The sequence below is a fragment of the Embiotoca jacksoni genome, unplaced genomic scaffold (genome assembly GCF_022577435.1).
Source record: "Embiotoca jacksoni isolate LCO1_2020_lvr unplaced genomic scaffold, fEmbJac1.0.p SCAF_17, whole genome shotgun sequence".
NCBI lineage: Eukaryota > Metazoa > Chordata > Actinopteri > Embiotocidae > Embiotoca > Embiotoca jacksoni.
Genome location: NW_027185307.1, coordinates 6,303,794 through 6,323,685, shown reverse-complemented (window position 1 = coordinate 6,323,685; position 19,892 = coordinate 6,303,794). Strand labels below are relative to the sequence as shown.

The window sequence follows — 19,892 nt, the reverse complement described above, 5'->3', positions numbered from 1 at the left end:
CCCTCCCCCTCCTCCCCCTCCCCTCCCCCTCCTCCCCCACCGGACAACTGCTGTTGTCAGACAAACGTCGCCTCCTCATAAACGACCAGGGGCAGAAATAAACTGTATATTTTCAACAACTAAACAGGTAAATAAGTCTTGAGTGAGTTTTCAACTAATATAAAGAAGTAGTGTGTGAACGGCTGAAGGGTTTGTGGGAGGTTTTGTGACGTTGCCACACCCACTCAGTCACTGCAGGCACGTTTAACGCTAAATCTATAACAAGTTGTTCCCGAAGTCTTTGTCCTAACTCCTTTTTTTTTTTTTTTTTAATTATTATTATTATATAAGATATTTAACTCCATGTAATTATATCAGTTCGCCATTTTAAGCCTCTTGTATTTTGTTCAGTTAAAAGGGATCAAAACTGCAATATGACAAAACCAATATGGCTTCATTATACGAGCCAGAGTCAAACCACCACATTTGCAGCCTGTTATCGTCTCATGTTGATGAACTACAGATCAAATACAGAAGCTGTAAGATCACAAGAATCAGTACAAGTAGCTGTTATTCAGGGTAACGTGTTCTTCTCTGTGAAATGTGACAGCGGAGAGATGTAAAGTTGTTGTTGTTTGTGTGTGTGTGTGTTTACATCCAGTCGCCATGGCCACAGCTGGGCCCCCGGGGCCCGGTGCCACCCATTTGGCCACTAAAGTGGAGCTGACCATCTCCTGTGAAAACCTGATGGACATGGACGTCTTCTCCAAGTCGGACCCTCTGTGTGCCGTGTACATCAACAGCTCGGGCTCCCACTGGTACGAGGTGAGTGTCCACTCACATGTTTCACTCGCCAGCTATTTGGATTAAAGTGCTGAATATAGACGCGTCCTTATGTCACAGGTTACTTTTGAAGTGCAACAGGTTACCTTGTTTAAAATATAATAAGTAATGTAGCTGTGTTTTAATTACTTTATTTGTCTTTTTGTGTATATAGTCTGTGTGTATTTATTCTCAAACGACAATTTTGTATCTGTCTTATTTCTTATATCTTGTACGTATTTGTAAATCTTTTCATATTGCGCGCGCTTTTTGGTTTTCTTTTTGCTGCTGTGACGACTGAATTTCCCCACTGTGGGATTAATAAAGTCAAATCTAATCTAAATCTAATTTAATCGAATCTAAAACTAAAATCGACGTAAACCTCCAAACAGAATTTAACACTGATTGCTGTCAAACTTTTCTTAAAGGTTGTTCAATATAACTTGAAATAAGATGGGTGTGTTTTGATTTTAAAGCGCAACCACCGAAACAAATCACACGCTGGTCGATCAACTGACTGCAGTCGAGGGAAAATGTAAACGTGAATGTGATGTCATTTCTAGAGGAAAAAAAACATATTTGAATGCAACTCCTTTGTTATCACGAACATTTTGAATTTTTTTTTCTCAGGAACTGTAATGGATTACATTTATTATTTATTATTATTTATTTTATTAACACAACGGTCCTGTTCCCGTTTACAAAAAGCTCTCAGACGTAGAGTTCACGTTCACCGCTCGCTGCGGACCGACTCTCCTTCTAAAGTCAGCAGGAAGAAAACAGCCAAACGATCCTCTCCAGCTCTCTGCTGTCGCACCGATCTGGCAAAGGAAACTCAAACGACTGGCAGGCTTCACATCTTCTAAACTTATGACAGACGCTCTGGAAATCTCAGCAACTGCAACGATATACAGTTGTTTTTTTTTAATATCCTGTCTGAACTACTTCCTTGAAGAAAGTTTATAACACAACAGCGTAACTCGTGACAGCTATCCTTCTTTAGACGTGTGTTTTTTTTGTTGTTTTTTTGTATTAGTTTGGCCGCACAGAGATGATCCTCAACTGCCTGAATCCAAAGTTTGCGAAGAAGTTCGTCATTGACTACTACTTCGAGATGGTGCAGAAGCTGAAGTTCTGTGTGTACGACATTGACAATAACACGTACGACCTGAGCGATGATGACTTCCTCGGGGAGCTTGAATGTACCTTGGGCCAGGTGAGCTTCGCCTTCGTCAGCCTGACGGAAAAATATTGCTCCACCTGATGTCTGGTCCTTGATGGCGTCGTTTTCTGTCCAGATTGTGTCCAACAGGCAGATGACCCGACCTTTGCTGCTGAGGAACAAGAGGCCTGCAGGCCGGGGGACCATCACAGTGAGTGGACGCCGTATCATTTATACAAGATATAGAGGTGGTGATGAGGCCTCAGCTGGGACTGACGCAGGTAGACGAGCCTCTCTGCTTGTTTATCGCACACGTTCATGATGCGCTGCGATGTGTGTAGCAGCAAGGGCCAAATAAGAATGAACACAGTTTTTTATTTGCTGTATAACGTGAATTTTTAGAGGTTTATTAAAGATTACGATATTTTTTTATTGTCAAATGCCCGGTAGAAACACAGGCGGTGACACCGGACATTTAAATTCATACTTTTATAGTTCTCCTTTCACCCTTGACAAGAATAAAAAAAATTTAAAAAACACATAAAGTTTTAAAAACTTTATTGAAAGAGAGAAAAATAAAAGAATAAGACAGAAAAAGATTTTTAAAAAATGTCCGGTATTGTGCAAAAAGCAGCAGTGAGAAGCGCCGGTCATAAAGTGCATCGTGCGAGTAATACTTCAAATGATATTCAGATAACAGTGTAAATAACCGAGGGATGTTTGTGTGTGTCTGTTTGGGCTCCATGCTGGACGCTTCAGCCTCCGTTAAAGCAAACAGACGTGATCACAGCACTTAGACAGGAAGTCCTCACGTACGCTTGTTAATTAAAATGCTCGGGGGGGTTGCCAGAAAGAATAATACACCTCTGTTTTACAAGAATTTGGCATATTGTGTGAATATGTCTGATGTTGATTATTGTGACGGTTGATCGGTTGCTTGTCTCTCGTCGGTGTCACGTAGTTTCTCCTTCAGGTCCATGGCTGGGTTCAAAACGGGAACATTTTGAGTTATCTCACGTCGTCGAATAGTCTAAAGTTTAAAACCGCATAAATTAAATCTTCAAGGGTTTTTTTTTTTTTTTTTTTCCACTAGATCAGCGCTGAAGAAATAACAGACAACAGAGTGGCAAACATGGAAGTGTCATCTCGCAAGCTGGATAAAAAGGTACTAAAGGTCACACGCTTGAAGCATCTCTGATTTGCATGAAACAGCTTCAAGTGTAAATGACTGATCGGATGTGGTTGTTCAGTATTTGTGGTGGTCCGACCCTTTCCTGGAGTTCTTCAAGCTGACAGAGACGGGATGGCAGCTGGCTCACAGGACAGAGGTGCGTACATTAATCATCATCTCCTTCTTCTGCTGGTGAATTATTCCTGACTTGGTCGTGACCTGTTTATTTGTGTGCTGCAGGTTGTGTACAACAACCTCAACCCGACGTGGAGACCCTTCCGCGTCTCACTGAGATCTCTCTGTGGAGGAGATGTGGAGAAACCTATCAAGGTCCAATATTATTTTTCACTGTGAATGAATCTGCTTTGTTCAACGGCCTCTATTAACAAATCCTGTTTCCTTTAACGCCCCTTAAACAATACTGAGTTGTGACAACGGTGGAGTTCTTTCTTGATTTTTAAGTTCAGCTTTTGTTGGCTTGATTGATCACACTAATTGATCTCACTTACTAATAATTCATTCTGTAAAATGCATTTTCTTTTCATGCCCCCAAACTTAAAACAAGGCAGTGCTTACGGCCCAGCTGGATAAGCGGTGTGTGTATGTATGCACGATTCGTGACGTCGCCATGTGAAGGTGTGCGTTTTTTTGCTTTGTTCTTTTTATCCATTTGAGTTACTCTCATTGCATTTACCGCTCTTGTACATATAACTGTGAAATATTATATGGTGCACGTCCGGTGGGAACTTATTAACTGACTGCAGAGTGCTTACGTCACGATGAAGCTTCCTCACAGGCCATAAATAGAGAACATTGTATGGTTTCCACAGACATGATAATTATACATTTATTACGTTTTACATCTTGACAAAATTAACATTTCCCAGCACCTACGTACTTCTGCTTTTTAACAATAATAAAAATGTTATGAAGTCATGTCAAAATGTTTCGCGTAATGTTTTCATACGCGTCTCTGAGCTGTTTTATTTGTCACCTCTCACAGGGAGTCTTTCTGTTTGCGTCCTCAGGTCGACTGTTACGACCATCGGGTCAACGGCTCCCACGCACACATCGGCACCTTTAAGGCCTCGCTGGCTGAAATGCAAGTGGGAACTCACATTTGCCCGGTGAGACTTCATGTTTTTTTCATCTTGTTTGGTGAAACTATTTCTATTTCACAGATGTAAATGTGACTCTTCTTCTTGCTTCCAGGCTGAATTCGAATGCATCAGCCCCAAAAAGTTAAAGAAGGCAAACTATAAAAACTCCGGGGTCATTTGCATCAAACAGTGCCAGGTAATGATTTCAAACATTAAAGACATCCAACTCTTCTTGTTATTTCACTCGATTTTTCTCAGTAAGGACTTTCCAAATAAAAATGATGCTTTGTTTTAGGACTGTTTTCAGCTGGTGGTTTTTGTTCCTCCGTGCTGGCGATGGCCGTTTCTGGAGGCATTATGTTCTCACTTTGTCCGTTCGTCCATCCTGATCTTATGAACGTGATATCTTAAGAAGGGCTTCTGAGAATCTCTTCAGATTTGTGACAAACGTTCACTCGGTGCCAAGAATGAACTGATTCGATTTTGGTGGTCGAAGGTCAAAGGTTAAGCTCACTGGTCAAATCTCAGGAACGCCTTGAAGGAGTTTCTTCACATTTAGCACAAATGTTCACTCGGACTCAAGGATGAACTGATAAGATATTGATGGTTAAAGGTCAAACGTTCTGGGAACAAAACAAAACTCCCACTGAAAACATGACTAAACATAGGATGTTATTAATCCATAAAAAAAAAAACAACACAAAACTTCCAGCTGGGTGAGCAATTTAAGAAAGCTACGAATGATTGATTGTTTCAAACATATTGCAGATGTCTCTTGGTGCTCAGTTAATGGATTGTTTCCCCCCTCAGGTGCTGAAGGAGTTCACCTTCCTGGATTATATCATGGGCGGTTGTCAGATCAACTTCACTGTGAGTTTAGAAATGAACAACACGAGTCACTGAAACTTGCAGGACCTTTATATTCACTGAAGGACCTTTATATATATATATACACACTGTTGGTATGTTGACCCTTATCCTCTCTCGGACCGGGCCCAGATTGGCATTGACTTCACGGGCTCTAACGGTGATCCGAACACGCCGCAGTCTCTCCACCACATCAGCCCTGAGGGATATAATGAATACCTGTCTGCCATCTGGGCAGTCGGTAGCATCATCCAGGACTATGACAGGTAAACTCAAACTGTGCTCATCCTACATTAATCTACCTCTTAAAGCTGCCACTTGTTCAAATAATAAATGGATAATAGATCATGATTGACGCTAGATTGGATCAGCCAGAAGGAAGAACTTTCTAAACTTTACACTGCGGTGGTTGGTTGTTTCACTGTCCTTGATCCTGACCATAACAACGTGGAGGACATAATGTGTGGTGCTGCTCAGCTAAGACTTGTGTTTTTATTCTTGGTTTACTTTATTTGGTTCCAACTGAATTGTTTTATTTAAAAACACAAGATCTTGTAAACAAGTCAGTCTTGTGCAATGTAACTTTGTAGCTTCTGTTATTAAAAGTGCTACAGGAATAATGTTTACTGGCCTGCAATGATCACATTTTATTGGATTTAGATTTGAAGCTCCTTTTTTAAAAATTCTTTCTGGGTTTTTTTGTGCAGCAATAAGATGTTTCCTGTGTTTGGATTTGGAGCGCAGATCCCCCCTTCCTACCAGGTATGAAATATTGTTGTTAAACAAACCTGACATCCCAGATTTCAATGTCCCAGTGTTCATAATTTAGGTTGACTGTTGCCTTATATCAATAGTTCGGGGCTCATACGAACAAAAACACAGATTTTGTTCATTGTGTGATCATGTTGACACCACTGGCCATCTGTTCGGTAAAAAACCCAAATTCATACGAAATTTTTTTTAGAAGACATTCGACTCATTCAAACTGCTGAACCTTCATTTGCAGCTGCAGAGTAACTTGGCCGGGAGACTGTTGTACTTATTAAAGCATCTTCATTATTGTTGGTTTGGGGTTTGAGCTGCATCAGTCTGGAAACTCATCCTGCTGGGGGGGAAGACAAACCTTCAGGTACGTGGGAGTGATGTAACAAAGTCGACTGTTTGTCTGAAACAAAGTTGTTATGACTTCTGCCTGCAGGTGTCCCACCAGTTTCCTATCAATTTCAATCCATCCAATCCCTTCTGTGCAGGTACGTTTAAACCTGCTCACACAACTGGGTCCGGCTGTTAAAAAGCTGTCCGGTGACGTTGCACTCGTGCTTCCGTGTCGTCATGCATGTGTGTTTGCGTTGCAGGCATCGAGGGTGTGGTGCACGCCTACCAGAAGTGTCTACCTCAGCTGAAGTTCTGGGGTCCCACCAACTTTTCTCCAATCATCAATCACGTGGCCTGTTTTGCCAGACAGGCTCTCTATCAGCGAGTGGCATCAGTAAGTAGCCGCAGAGGAAGATTTAAAGGCACCAATCAGATCTTCTGTTTGTCCCCGGTATTGACTTTGCAGCGTATTTTTCGAGAGACAACAACTTTCTGATAACTTTGATTGTCTAAAGGTTTTCTATCCAACAGATACTTTATTTAATGCATCAAATTGATTTAATAATAATGAAAGCAAACTTCTCCTGTTACCTTTTTTAAATCTTTTATGACAAGATTCAGAGACGTTGTGATTTCTGATCAGCACTTTAAGAAGTGTGTAATGGCAGCTGAATGAAATACATTATCAGGTGATGCTTCAGTTGCTAATGTTGACTATAAATCAAGTGACAGGCCAAACAAAATACAGAAATAACTAAGAATTATAATACGTTTTTATATTAGACTGTCTTAATTAACTTAACTTATATGTTTCAGTGTCTGATGCATTTTGTTCCCTGTTTTTGTGCAGCAATACTTTGTGCTGCTCATCATCACAGACGGAGTGATCACCGACATGGACCAGACACGCGCCGCCATCGTGGAGGCCTCTCGTCTGCCCATGTCCATCATCATCGTGGGCGTCGGCGGGGCAGACTTCAGCGCCATGGAGTTCCTCGACAGCGATGACAAACTGCTGCAGTCGCCCTTCGGTGATGTCGCGGCCCGGGACATCGTCCAGTTCGTGCCCTTCAGAGACTTTCAAGTAAGTAGAAGCACAAATCCTTCAGACTGCTGTCTCAGAGTCAGAACATGTACACATAAGGGATTTATGTCTATATTCAGTGGAGGACATTTCCTTATCAATTACTACACACTTCATGATTTAGTTTCACGTTCATTTTGTTCATGACAATAGGTCCAACTGCCCCTCTGAGTTCACTGATCACCTTCAACTGCCAATACCAAAGACACGTGGACACTTGAATATAAGGAAGTATGCTCCCTATGCAGGGCTAGTCCTCATTCATCTGACATTGTTGCTGCAGGGAAGCAGTGTGGCTCTGGCCCAAAGCGTCCTGGCAGAGCTCCCTGATCAACTGGCACTCTTCTTCAATTCTCACAACCTGAAACCTCCTCTTATGCCCAGCGCTCCCGAGCTGCCCCAGTGAGTAGACTTCCCGTCTGCATCTCCTTCACCCTCTGTCTACATGCAGTGTTTGAAATGGTGCAAGTCAAAGCTAAGATAAGGTACCGCTGCTGCATTAAATAAAAAAAAAAGAGGTAATACAAATATAAAAATACAACCAACCTTCAAATCTGGATTGTTTGACATGTGGACTTTACTCAACGTTCATAAAGGAAGTATTTCAGCGACCAAGAGACATGACAGCATGTATAGAGCACGCTAACAGTGAGTAATCACAATATACTCTGTGTACTACAAATGTCTTCATATGTTCTAATTTCTTGTATAAATAAATAGTTTTATGTTTTTTTTCAGACTTCCTTGTATATTAAAATGAAAAATGAAACCTGTCACTTTTCTATGCGTTGTTGTTAAGAGATGTCTATGCATTGTATTGTCTTCATTCACCTTTAATGTTGTTCATAATTGTTGGAAATTATTTTTGCATTCACCCGTATGGCCCGCATTAATTGTCCGTTGTATGATCTGTGTATAATTCTGTGAGTGTACGTGTAGTTTGGATTCTGGTTGTTGAACTTTTGGGATTTGACGATGAAGGAAGGAGACTTTGTGAGGTTTTAAGTGAGGCGGACACCTCTCCTTCTGCTGATAAGTGCCTGACAATCATTGATCACAATTTAAAAGGATCCAACCATAGAAACGGAGAGACTGTTGCACACTGAAGAAGCCAAAGCCAAAACATGTGTGAATGTATTCTCCTGTGCTCATATGTGTCTGTTTAAATTAAATTAACAGAAACACCGATTGATTTGTGCGTTACCATCCTTGACTGTGACTGAAGTGATGCTGACTTCAGCCCTTTCTGCTTCTGCACAACAAAGCAATTTCTGCAGAGGAAAATCAGCTGATGCCGTCGGTGTTTGAGTCTTAGGGAATATATGTGGCGGCTGTAAAAAAGTAATTGCTGATAGAGTCACTGAGACATGGGAGGGAGGAGTTGTAAATGCTGCAACCTACTGGGAGAAAAAGAGACTTTCAGCCAAATATATAATCTGTTTACTTGCATCACTGCTGTTAGTTTTAATCTCTATGAGGAGACTGAACTGTTTCCATGAAGAAGGTGCTTCTTTAGTGATTGAGGTGTTATTCTGATGAAGGAAACAACATGTCATAAACACGTCACATCACAGTCTTATGATCCAATCACAGTGCCTTCCTTGTATAACCATAACATTACTGTGTCACTGCAATTTTTCAGATGCTTGCCTTCTGTTATGGACTTAAGCTGCCGGAGACAAAACTACAAAGTAAAACACCACTATTGATGACATTTGCTTGAAACAAGTGAAACACGGACGTCGTATCTGTAAAAGTAACATCAGTGTTCAGGTTGAAAGCTATACTTCAAAAAAAAAGAAGAAAAAAGAGGCCTTTGAGGTGACTGCATTACACTTCACATCTCATCTTTAACAAGAAGCGTGTTTGTGACCATTTTACACCTCTTTATTTGGCCAGGTTTGTTGACGTCATGGCTTTCGCCCTATGAGATGATGAGCGCGCTCACGTTTGCGGCCGGTAACAGGAAACGAGCGCGCGTGGCCACGCCCACCTCCGAGTCAGCGAGCTCGGCTGCAGACAGCTAACAAGTCGCCCGCAAGGTAGGCTGCGACACCGGACTCCTTTTCACGTTATGTCGCTTTGATTGTCCACATAAAAAATAAATTCGCTCGGCTTTCATCAGATATCGCTAAATAAAGAGAGTAAAATTGTACTTTTACTCATCGTATCACGTGACTGGTAGCTACAATCAAAACAAACTTCTTCAAGTTAACGGGAGTTAAAAACACGTCATGTTTTATTTAACTTCATCTTGTTTTTGAGAAGCGCGAAACGTTAAGTTTGTTCGTTAGTTGTTGAAGTCGGTGGTGTGACGAGTAACGCTTTTTTACGGTACGGGCCACCGGTCCCGTTAACGGACGGTCGTGGACAGATGTGCTGCCTCTGTATTGCAGATGTAAACTTATCACCGACTACAGACTACAACCGAGCACACGTGTCGGGCTGTCGGTTCAGCACCTCTGCAGCCCGGGCTTCACCTCAGAGGGTCCATCCCTGGTTGGGGTTTGTCCCGTTCACTGCAGCACCGCCGGTCAAATCCGCCCAAACTTCCACCGCTTCACTTTCGCTTTTATATAACAGTGATGTTGGGAAAAGAAGAAAAGTGATGGAGCTGATAGGATCAACTGTCGGCCGAATTTACAAACACATCCCCGACGTTGTGTAATACACTTAAAATGTCATGTGTGAAATGAGCTCCGCCGGCTATGCGTTAATGCATTTCTACCTTGATTTCCTAAAGCAGCTTTTGCTTGCAGGGTTTACTCGGTCCTTCCTTCCTACATGTTTCTGGGTGTGTCAGATGAATCATTTGTGCCGAGTTGGAAACTCTTGCAGGCTCCATTAACAGGAGCCAAATCGGACTATTAACCCACATTAACGTCTGCTAAGTGAATGTGGATCGAGTGATTCACGAGAAAGCAGCTCAGTCATAACTTGGCTGATTCAGGAGTAATGACATGTTAAATGTTCTCCTCCATTTTCTGCTTTATGTTTGTCAGTCCTTGTGTGTTGAGTGTTTGTCCTCCAAGGCTGTGATGGCAGCAGCAGTCGTCGCCCCGGGGCCCGGCGCCACAGACTGCGTGACCAAGGTGGCGCTCAGCATCTCGTGTGAGAATCTGCTCGACATGGACACGTTCTCCAAGTCCGACCCTGTGTGTGTGCTTCTCGTGAACAGCTCAGGGCCCCACTGGTCGGAGGTACGCGGTGAAAAGCCTGTTGAGCTGATGTAAGCAGCTCTTTTTCTTAATGATTTTGAGCGTTCATTTTTAAGTGAAACTGTTTTTTTGCTGTCACGTTGGAAATGTCACGAATCTGAATAATCGCTGATTCTGAAATGTATGTTTGTGTTAGATTGGCCGAACGGAGAAAATCCAGAACTGCCTTAGTCCCAAGTTTTCCCAGACTCTTGTCCTCGACTACTACTTCGAGATGGTGCAGAAGCTGAGGTTTGAAGTGCACGATATTGACAGTGCCAGCCACAGTCTGCAAGAGGCCGACTTCCTGGGAGAGCTGGAGTGTACCTTGGGACAGGTTATTCCTGCATTTATCAGTCCTAAATGATCTCCAACAACATTTATAAGCGCTGTAAAGAATAACAAATCATTGGAAGTGGTGCTGGTGCTGTCTCATGATAATAATGCTTCTTTCTGTTCAGATTGTGTCCTCAAAGAAACTAACAAAACCACTTGTTATGAAGGACAAGAGGCCGGCAGGAAAAGGAACCATCACTGTGAGTTTGTTTTATTCAGGGAGCCACTGACAGGTGGAGCTATGAGGGCATTTTGAATATGTGTTTATTGGTTTGTTTGTACTTATTTAATACTTTAATACTGTTGATTTTTTTTTTTTTTAGGTGTGTGCAGAAGAGAGAACAGACAACAGGGTGTTGGCGTTTGAAGTTGCAGCTCGAAAACTGGACAAAAAGGTATCAATGACTACATTTGAATTATGAATTTAGAAATATGAATGTAGATGATCTGACTGCATTTAATAATTCGGACTGTGGACTTTACAACTACTCATTATTTTCACGACATTAAATCCAACTCCATGGTGCAGTGTGGAGACTGCAGGGCTGTCATTGGTCAACTTGAGTTCTTCCTGCAACTTTCTAATGATGGTGGAGATTGTTGAGCAACATTAAACTATATATATATATATATATATATATATATATATATATATATATACATATATATATATAAAATAAAAGGCTCAGTTATGTGCTGATCTAGCATAGTGAATTCAGCACGGTGACAAAGAAGTTAAAACTCAATATGGCCCAATTATAAATGTTCTGTCCTTCTAGTCTTGCAGTGGTGGCATGTGACGCTAAACTACAAATGGATCACTTCCACCATTTTAGAGTTTATATTTGAGATGTGCCCAGAAATCACCTCATTATAAACACTTCGTATTTATTTCCAGGATTTCTTTGGTAAGTCCGACCCTTTCCTGGAGTTCCACAAGCAGACAGAAACTGGATGGCAGCTGGCTCACAGGACGGAGGTACACATGTACTCATTGTGTGCTGTGCAGCTGTGTTGCTGCTGCTTATATTTTATACTGGTGATATATAATTACCCAGCAGGCAAGGCGGTTCTTAATCTGGGCTTCTGTGCAGGTGGTGAAAAACAACTTAAACCCAACATGGAGACCGTTTCGAATCCCGCTGCAGTCACTGTGTGGAGGCGACGTGGAGAAATCTGTGAAGGTACACATCCAGCACACGGCAGCCTTTTCTACTGCGTGCTCAAACACGACGTTGTTATCGTGAGGACATATCGGGTTTCGTAGAACTTAAAAGCGCTACTCCAGTTTTCATAGTTGTTTATTTTCAGCGATCGATCAGTCCTGTATCATCCTGGCTGTTAACTAATGTGGACATTTTAAAAATTGACCGATACAGAATTTCTGGTGTCAATGACAATGACTCGTATTAAGGAATTTAAATTGAATTTAATGGCAGATATTCTTTATATAAACACATATTTTTTGCAATGATTTATCAAAAAGTGAGAAAGATATGTAATGTAGGCAGGATATTTTGCAGCCTATTGTCCACAATAATAACATCAAAACACTGAAACAGTAAACTTTACTGGGAATTTACTACTAATAAATTACTATAAATAGATTTTTTTTTTTTTTTTTTATGTACTCCAAGCATTTTTATCTGCATTATGTTCTGTAAAAAACACAGATTTATATGTGATGGGCCAATATCGGCCGGCTGATCTATCAGTCAGTTTGTTATAATTTTAAAGATTGGACCGATCGTATTCAAAGCTTGTCTCAGACATTACTTGCAGGATCTTCAGTAGAAATCTTTCATGAACATCAACAAAACTAAAAGCCAACATTACGATCATTGAAGCCCTTTTTGTCGTGTAAACTCATGAAAATACTGAACTTCGGCCACCGTGTGAATCCTGCGTACGTCTTTTTGACGGCCTCCTGTGCACATCTGAGGGTTTGATAATCTTGCTGTTTTAGCATTAGTTTATGTTTGTCGTTTTTTGTTTTTTTTGTTCCCAACCTCTTAACTCTTTCAAAGCAAACTTATCAGGAAGAGACGCTTTCCGGTCAACAGTCCAAGTGAGTTACCTGTTCACCACAGTGAGTGCTGTTCACGTGCAGGATGCAGTGTCCGTAACGGGACCTGCCAAAGTCCTGGACGCATCTACGTCTATCTTAAAGGAATACACGCAGTTGGGAGGAGTTTGGCCCGTTGGCGAACTTACCTGTTAAATATATCTGGTTGATCACTGACTTCTGTACTTCATCTCAACATTTATATCGGGAGTGCAGCAATAACATTGATTCAAACGGGCCTAAAAACACCTTAAAGTATGTGTAAAGTTAATTCATCAGTTCTTGGTCAGACATGCAGCAAAATCTGGTCTTTTTTTTGTCAGTAAATACGCAAAATACATCAAAATGACCTTGTTTTGAGCTGCTAACTTCCCTGTTAAATATTATATATGAGGCTTCTAGGTGTGATTGATCACAATAAACCTCCTTTTATATAAGTGGAGGCCAAATGATGAAAATACCTTCTATCTTTTCAGTGATCTACCAGTGTTTGTGGCCTACAGTCTTTCACAATATTAATCACACAATAAATATTCCATTATTTATTGACAAGTAAGTTAACCAACGGGTCAGTTAGAAGTTTTCCGTTAAGATGGATCCTTTTTTCTTTTCTTTAGTTACCCATGAGCTTTCTGAGCTGTTGATCTCGTAGCATCACACAGCTTGTCTGGGCTGTGCTGGTTGCTCCATACTGTGTGTCTTCTCCCCGTTCTCTCAACTCGGTGTTCAGAAGCTGCCGCGAGCAGACTCTGAGCAGGTGCTGTCCTCCCGCCTCGCAGGAGGCAGTTTAGACGGCTTGTGTGTGTTTCTGGTAGTTGTCCTTTAGTATCAGGTCGTTGCCTTACATTCGAAAGCTTCACACCCATAGCATGCTTTTGTCTCACCTGCTTTGATTTCCACGCTCTGATGGTAAAATGTCGGTGATTTAAAAATCAAAGAAATGTGACTGACGTGGTCTTGCCTCTCCGGACTGTGTGTGTTTCCCAGGTAGACTGTTATGACTACAACAACAGCGGGACTCACGACTTCATTGGCTCCTTTGAGACCACAGTCAGCCAAATCCAGCAGGCGTCGCAAACATACGCGGTGAGCTCTGTGTGTGTGTGTGTGTGTGTGTGTGTGTGTGTGTGTGTGTGTGTGTGTGTGTGTGTGTGTGTCTCTGTTTGGGCATTTTCCTGAAGCATAAACATTAAAAATGACCGTGTGTCGTGACACCTCTTCGGTGTGTCTCTCATCCTTTCAGGCTGAGTTTGAATGCATCAATAGCAAGAAAAAACAGAAGAAGAAAGGATACAAAAACTCTGGTGTGACCATCATAAAACAGTGCAAGGTACTGTGCTTTTATGTTGTGTTTTCTTACATCATTAGTTGCATCACTCGTGAAGTCAGTTGGAAAACACAGATGTTGAAATGGCTGAAACAGTAGATCTCTGCTTTTAACAACTGCATCCAGGATATTGTGTACATGTGTGAACAACTTCGTGTTTGAACTGTAATCGATCAACACTGCCGTATATATGTGGTATTGTTTTTTTTTAATGACTTCCTGTTACCAATATTTCGGTGCAGATGGTGAAGGAGTACACTTTCCTGGATTACATCATGGGCGGCTGTCAGATTAACTTCACGGTGAGGAATGCACATCGATATGAATCTTACCCTCTTTTTCATGAATATATTTGTAGAAACAACCAAAATACTTCCTTGATATGGATGTTTTTATTTAATTACTGGGTATATTAAAGCTTTAATGCCTCCTGCTGGGGACAGATTGCCATTGATTTCACAGGCTCTAATGGAGATCCCAAGTTGCCTCAGTCCCTCCACTACATCAACCCTCAGGGCTATAATGAATACCTGGCAGCCATCTGGGCAGTTGGTAACGTCATCCAGGACTACGACAGGTGAATAAAGGATTATGTGTGTACAGTATAGAAATCCACTATATATTGTTTCAGCATAGTAGTGTGCTTTCCATCCTTCAGAGTTAACAGCAAACTCCACCCACAGTTTTTTTTTTTTATGTCAGATCCCCGTTTATAGTAACGTGGGTCTCATGTCACTTTGAAAACACGTGAAGGAGCCAATTTTAAGTTTTTTCAGTAGATCGACTTTATATCAGAAGAGTCCATAAAAACTATTTCCCGTTTGCGATACAACTGTAATAACCGCACAGCAGAAATCATCTGACCAACAGCTCTCTCCTGGTATTTTGTTCATTTCCAAATGCTTTAAATGAATAAAGGATTTTTTTAGACAAACACTTAATGAAGCATGTGAGCTTGTAAGAGTTAAACTAGAGCACTAACTTACATTCAGTACTCGTGCAATGCTGGATATTAATTAATACAAATAAACATCAACATTTATCAGAGGCGAGCGTTCGATGCCACACTGCATGTCTGAATAAAGCCATTAAAGTAAAAGCCATCTCTTTAAACCAGCAGTGTTACATACTCCACATATTCCATGTCTGAACGGGCCTCTAATCCTTTGTGTGTGTGTAAGTGTGTGTAATATATACATATGTGTATACATATATGTATGTGTGTAATCTCACATTCTGTATTGCTTTCTGTGCGAAGCGACAAGATGTTCCCTGCTTTTGGTTTTGGAGCCAAGATCCCTCCCACATGGAACGTGAGTGTTTCTGTCACGACTGTTTATTTTCTATTTTTGTTCAGGTCTTTCTTTAATACATGAAAAGAGCTCATCTTGGATCAGTGTGACTCAGATCTTCACAGATTATAAAATGTGTGTGTGTGTGTTCGCAGGTCAGCCATGAGTTTCCCATCAACTTTGACCCATCAAATCCATTTTGTGCAGGTAACAACAGTAACGTGAACTCACGCCGCCATGTGGGGACGTTACATTCAGGCCATTTAACAAAACGTGGAGCCGAGTCAGCGTTAATCTGCTCAGAATGTATTTAATCGATCAGCCAGTCAGCAGAAAAACGGTTGACGGCAGTTTAAATAAAGTGTGAGGCATGTGAGTCATTTACCAAACACAACGGGTTTGCTTCTGTTTTACATTGTTGCAGACAGAATAAGTAATTTATATGTATTGGAAAAACATTCTGTAGTGAAAAGATCAGTGGGTCTCCAATTATGTGCTTCAACATCTCAACAGAAGTTTTAACCTGTTCACAGCTCGTCCTTGTCTCATGAGGTAATCATCACGTTGTGCTTTTTCCCCAGTTGGGCTACATCAACATAGCAATATGTATAAATTGATGGCCTACATGTGGATGGGACTCATCCTGTTTGTTTTGTAGGTATAGAGGGTGTCGTCTACGCCTACCAGCAGTGTCTGCCGCAGGTGAAGCTTTACGGCCCCACAAACTTCTCCCCAATCATCAACCACGTAGCCCAATTTGGCAGACAGGCCATGCAGCAGGAAACCGCTTCAGTGAGTTGACACGAATCAAAGTCGTCCAATTGGAGCTTTAAAGTTCCGATTTTTGTGTCTGTGCTTTTGATCTGACAGGCGCCACTGAGCTAAATGTCTCCACCTGCTTCTTTCTGTTTCTTGTTTTGTCCCCGTGGTGTCGATTCGTCACAGCAATACTTCGTCCTGCTGATCATCACCGACGGCGTGATCACGGACATGGACGAGACGCGGCGCGCCATCGTCTACGCCTCTCAGCTGCCCATGTCCATCATCATCGTCGGGGTCGGGGGGGCCGACTTCAGCGCCATGGAGTTCCTGGACGGAGACGACGGGAACTTGCGCTCGGTTACCGGCGAGGCGGCCATGAGGGACATCGTGCAGTTTGTGCCATTCAGGCAGTTCCAGAACGTAAGCTGCTGCAAATCATCAAGTGTAACTGTTTGCTGACATGCAGCACTGAAGCCTCTTTAACAACCTGAAACAAGTCATACATGTGACTGTTTGCACATCTTATTTCAGGCTGGCACTGCAGCCCTCGCACAAAGCGTGCTGGCAGAGTTGCCTGACCAAGTGGCCTCCTTCTTCACTTTACTTGACCTGAAGCCTGCCAGCGACCCCAGTCCTCCCTAGACATGTAGGAGTACCCCGACCGACACCGCTGACCCATTCCCCTTCTTCTCTCCTGCTTCTCATCCGCAGTTTGAGCCCTTCATCACATTAGTTTACTCACCAGTCTGAGAGAAGCGTTCTGAGTTCAGCATCAACCTTCGTCCTGTTACCGTCTCCTGCAGTGGAAAGATCCTGTTTTGCTTCTTTTTTACCAAAAAAGTTAGGTTGGAGTCGCTCCTATTTCCTGTGTTGGACTGAGGCCAGACTGGATGCCACTGGATGGCTGAGGTTTGGGTCGGTATGATGAGACAGATTGGGCCTTTTGTGAGCTTGTCATAATGCTTCAGTAGATATCTCTGCAACACAATACTCACTATCTTTCTTATTGCACTTTTACTTTTTGTATTAATATATCATGGAGTTAGGGAGCATGTTGTAATGTTTTATTTAAAGGTAAAGTAATCAACATACTGGTTACCAGTAGCCGCCCGCATCAGTTTCCAAACATTGGTACTTGAGTACCGTGCTGTGAGCAGATCGGGTCCAGTGTACATCCAGGACATGGTCCAACCTTACATCCCAGCCCGCTCCCTCCACTCTGCATCGGCTTGTTGCTCCCTCGCTGCGAGCTAAACACTCTACAAAATCACGACTGTTTGCTGTCCTGGCTCCTAAATGATGGAATGAGTTCCCCACCGACATCAGGACAGCAGAAACTCTGTACATCTTCCGCCGCAAACTAAAAACACACCTCTTCAAACTTTACCTTGAACAGTAGAACTTTAGTAGCTAAATGTCACTTACTGATAGAACTTTGTAGTTTGGCTTTCTTGAAGAAATTGTATTTTCTTGATTCCTGTTGTTCTGGGTTTTGTTGAAATGCACTTATTGTAAGTCGCTTTAGATAAAAGCGTCAGCTAAATGTAATGTAATGTATGTCACCAAAACCAAACAATATCAGTTGTAGCGATGTAGCACATCCACAAAGACACCAGTAGCTCCTCCCTGCACTTCCTGCTTTTATTTGGCCTCTTATTAGTTTTCCCTCTTTTCTCCTCCAACATCCTGTGAATGTGTGTATATGTGTCGGTCTCACGTTGTCACTCTGTCTCTGCTCCTGTCTCTCCAGTGTCCCCCTGAAGCGCTTGCTCAGAGCGTCCTGGCAGAGATCCCGGGTCAGGTGTCGAGCTTCTTCAACACCATGAGTCTGAAGCCACCTCACAGCGGCGCTGCTCAGTCGGACTTCACAGCATCAGCACCTCCCGTTGATGTTTTCTGAGAAACAACCTTCCTCCTCAATAGTCTCCAAACATACAGTATTTTCCGGATTTGTGGAAGCGCGTCCACTTTAACTCTGCGCATTAGTGGTTCCTTTCCTTGCAGTCTAGCATGGATGGATGTGGTAGACACATCAGGGTGCATGAACACTATATAACACTTTTGGTGTGAAGCCGTAGGACACGGACATCGTCATTCCTAACATTTGTTAACATGTCTCAACACAGATATTCACTGACACTTCCGTGTTATTTTAGTGACTCAAGTGCCATAACTGTTAAGAACTTAAGTACTTTCTTATTTCATGGTACTTTTTTAAAGGAAAATAACTGAAACTTGACTCGATGTGGAAACATTGAAGGAGTTCATAACAAGCAGTTCATTTGTCTGTCAGACTGTTAGTCAAGTGTCTACATGAAAGGGCTGGAGGACTTAAATGGATTCTCCATGTGTTTGCTTTTATTTCCTCTTGTATCCCTATTTTACGTCTTTATTAGTTTTTTTTTGTACTACTTCGTGTCATGTTGTCATAGAAAATCATCTCAGTTGAATTCATGAAACTCGTCCAAAACTACAGCTTTTCAAATATAATTCAGGTAAACTTCAGTGACCTGAAGTCACTGATGGATCCGTGTTTGTTTGAAATATGACATTTTCTAGATTTTACACTAAGAAATCTGTTGGTTTGTTGCTGTTTTGTCCTTTCTTATCTTTTTTATTTTTACAAATTGATTTGACATACCAGTTGGTGCTTAAGTGTTATAATCCCTTGAAGTGATTAATCACCAGTCACAAAAGAGCTTTATTTGTTAAAATGCTTGTTCACAGAATATACAATAGAAGTTCACTCTGTCTTAAGAGGAAGCAGAAAAGCTGGGCATTTTATCGATATTTTATCGATATTGTAGTACGAGACTAGATATCGTCTTAGAATTTGGATATCGTAATATCGTGATTTGGCATTCGTGTTGTCTTTTCCTCCCTTTAAAGGCCTCATTACAGTACAGTGATGTCATTTTCTGGCTTTACCAGACTGTTCTAGCTGTTCTGCTTTTTGCCTTTACCCTCATACAGTTGTCATTTATATAAAATTATACACATATAACTGAAGATTATCAATCAAAAATCTTGAGTGGTCATCCCCACATCATTGTCACCTTATTGAGGTATTTGTGAAACACATCGTGATATTTGATTTTGTCCATGTCACCCAGCCTTACCAACCATTATGAAATGGCCTGATACATTTCACGGAGTCTATGTGTATGTATATATATATATTGTTGTTAAGTTGTTTGCACTGATCACTGTGACATTGCCTTATGTAGTCCAGTTGTCTTGGCCATGGATGTTTATTATATCAGAATTTTATATATATATTATATGCAATGCAAGAAAAAACAACTAATCTAACAGGCATGATGGAGCAGCTTACTACTTAAATATTTTGTATGTAAAGTGATCAGATTATGAAAGAGATGTTTGTCCGAGTAATCATGTCATTATATTAAAGAAATGCTATCGTGATTCACACGCACAGCCAGTTTGGTTCAATGATGTTGTAGTGTGTGTGTGTGTGTGTGAGTGATTTGTTCCTCCAAATTGATAGATATTTTTCAGCTTTACTAATGAAAATCGTTTTAAATGGTTCAGATGAAAGTGGACTTCCTCGTAGGATGTGCATCTGGAATCATGAACCTCTCTTGTGTCATCACTAAGATTTCCTTCAAAAGA

The 19,892-nt window shown here is 41.5% G+C and overlaps 2 protein-coding genes across 6 annotated transcripts; both read left to right on the top strand.

The window, feature by feature from the left end:
• The first annotated feature begins 46 nt into the window (after positions 1-46).
• Positions 47-9,273, top strand: LOC138199331 (copine-3-like). 3 transcript variants are annotated; one of them, XM_069151353.1, is made up of 17 exons: positions 47-127; positions 641-804; positions 1,838-2,017; positions 2,100-2,174; positions 3,057-3,128; positions 3,214-3,291; positions 3,375-3,464; positions 4,163-4,261; positions 4,347-4,430; positions 5,045-5,104; positions 5,234-5,367; positions 5,809-5,863; positions 6,300-6,351; positions 6,457-6,590; positions 7,047-7,280; positions 7,564-7,682; positions 9,180-9,273. In XM_069151353.1, the coding sequence occupies exons 2-17, from the start codon at positions 646-648 to the stop codon at positions 9,208-9,210; spliced, it is 1,656 nt and encodes a 551-aa protein (XP_069007454.1). In that variant the 5' UTR covers positions 47-127; positions 641-645; the 3' UTR covers positions 9,211-9,273. The 3 variants fall into 3 exon arrangements, with proteins under 3 accessions (XP_069007454.1, XP_069007453.1, XP_069007455.1); XM_069151352.1 differs by lacking the exon at positions 9,180-9,273 and adding an exon at positions 8,923-9,052; XM_069151354.1 differs by lacking the exon at positions 9,180-9,273 and having other exon boundaries at positions 7,564-8,466.
• Positions 9,244-19,689, top strand: LOC138199332 (copine-3-like). Of its 3 annotated transcripts, XM_069151356.1 has the most exons (17): positions 9,244-9,322; positions 10,283-10,480; positions 10,635-10,814; positions 10,939-11,013; positions 11,137-11,208; positions 11,712-11,792; positions 11,908-11,997; positions 13,866-13,964; positions 14,122-14,208; positions 14,448-14,507; positions 14,649-14,782; positions 15,464-15,518; positions 15,653-15,704; positions 16,156-16,289; positions 16,443-16,679; positions 16,791-16,905; positions 18,010-18,102. In XM_069151356.1, the coding sequence occupies exons 2-16, from the start codon at positions 10,319-10,321 to the stop codon at positions 16,899-16,901; spliced, it is 1,629 nt and encodes a 542-aa protein (XP_069007457.1). In that variant the 5' UTR covers positions 9,244-9,322; positions 10,283-10,318; the 3' UTR covers positions 16,902-16,905; positions 18,010-18,102. The 3 variants fall into 3 exon arrangements, with proteins under 3 accessions (XP_069007457.1, XP_069007456.1, XP_069007458.1); XM_069151355.1 differs by lacking the exon at positions 16,791-16,905 and having other exon boundaries at positions 18,010-19,689; XM_069151357.1 differs by lacking the exons at positions 9,244-9,322; positions 16,791-16,905 and having other exon boundaries at positions 10,424-10,509; positions 18,010-19,689.
• The last annotated feature ends 203 nt before the right edge of the window (positions 19,690-19,892 follow it).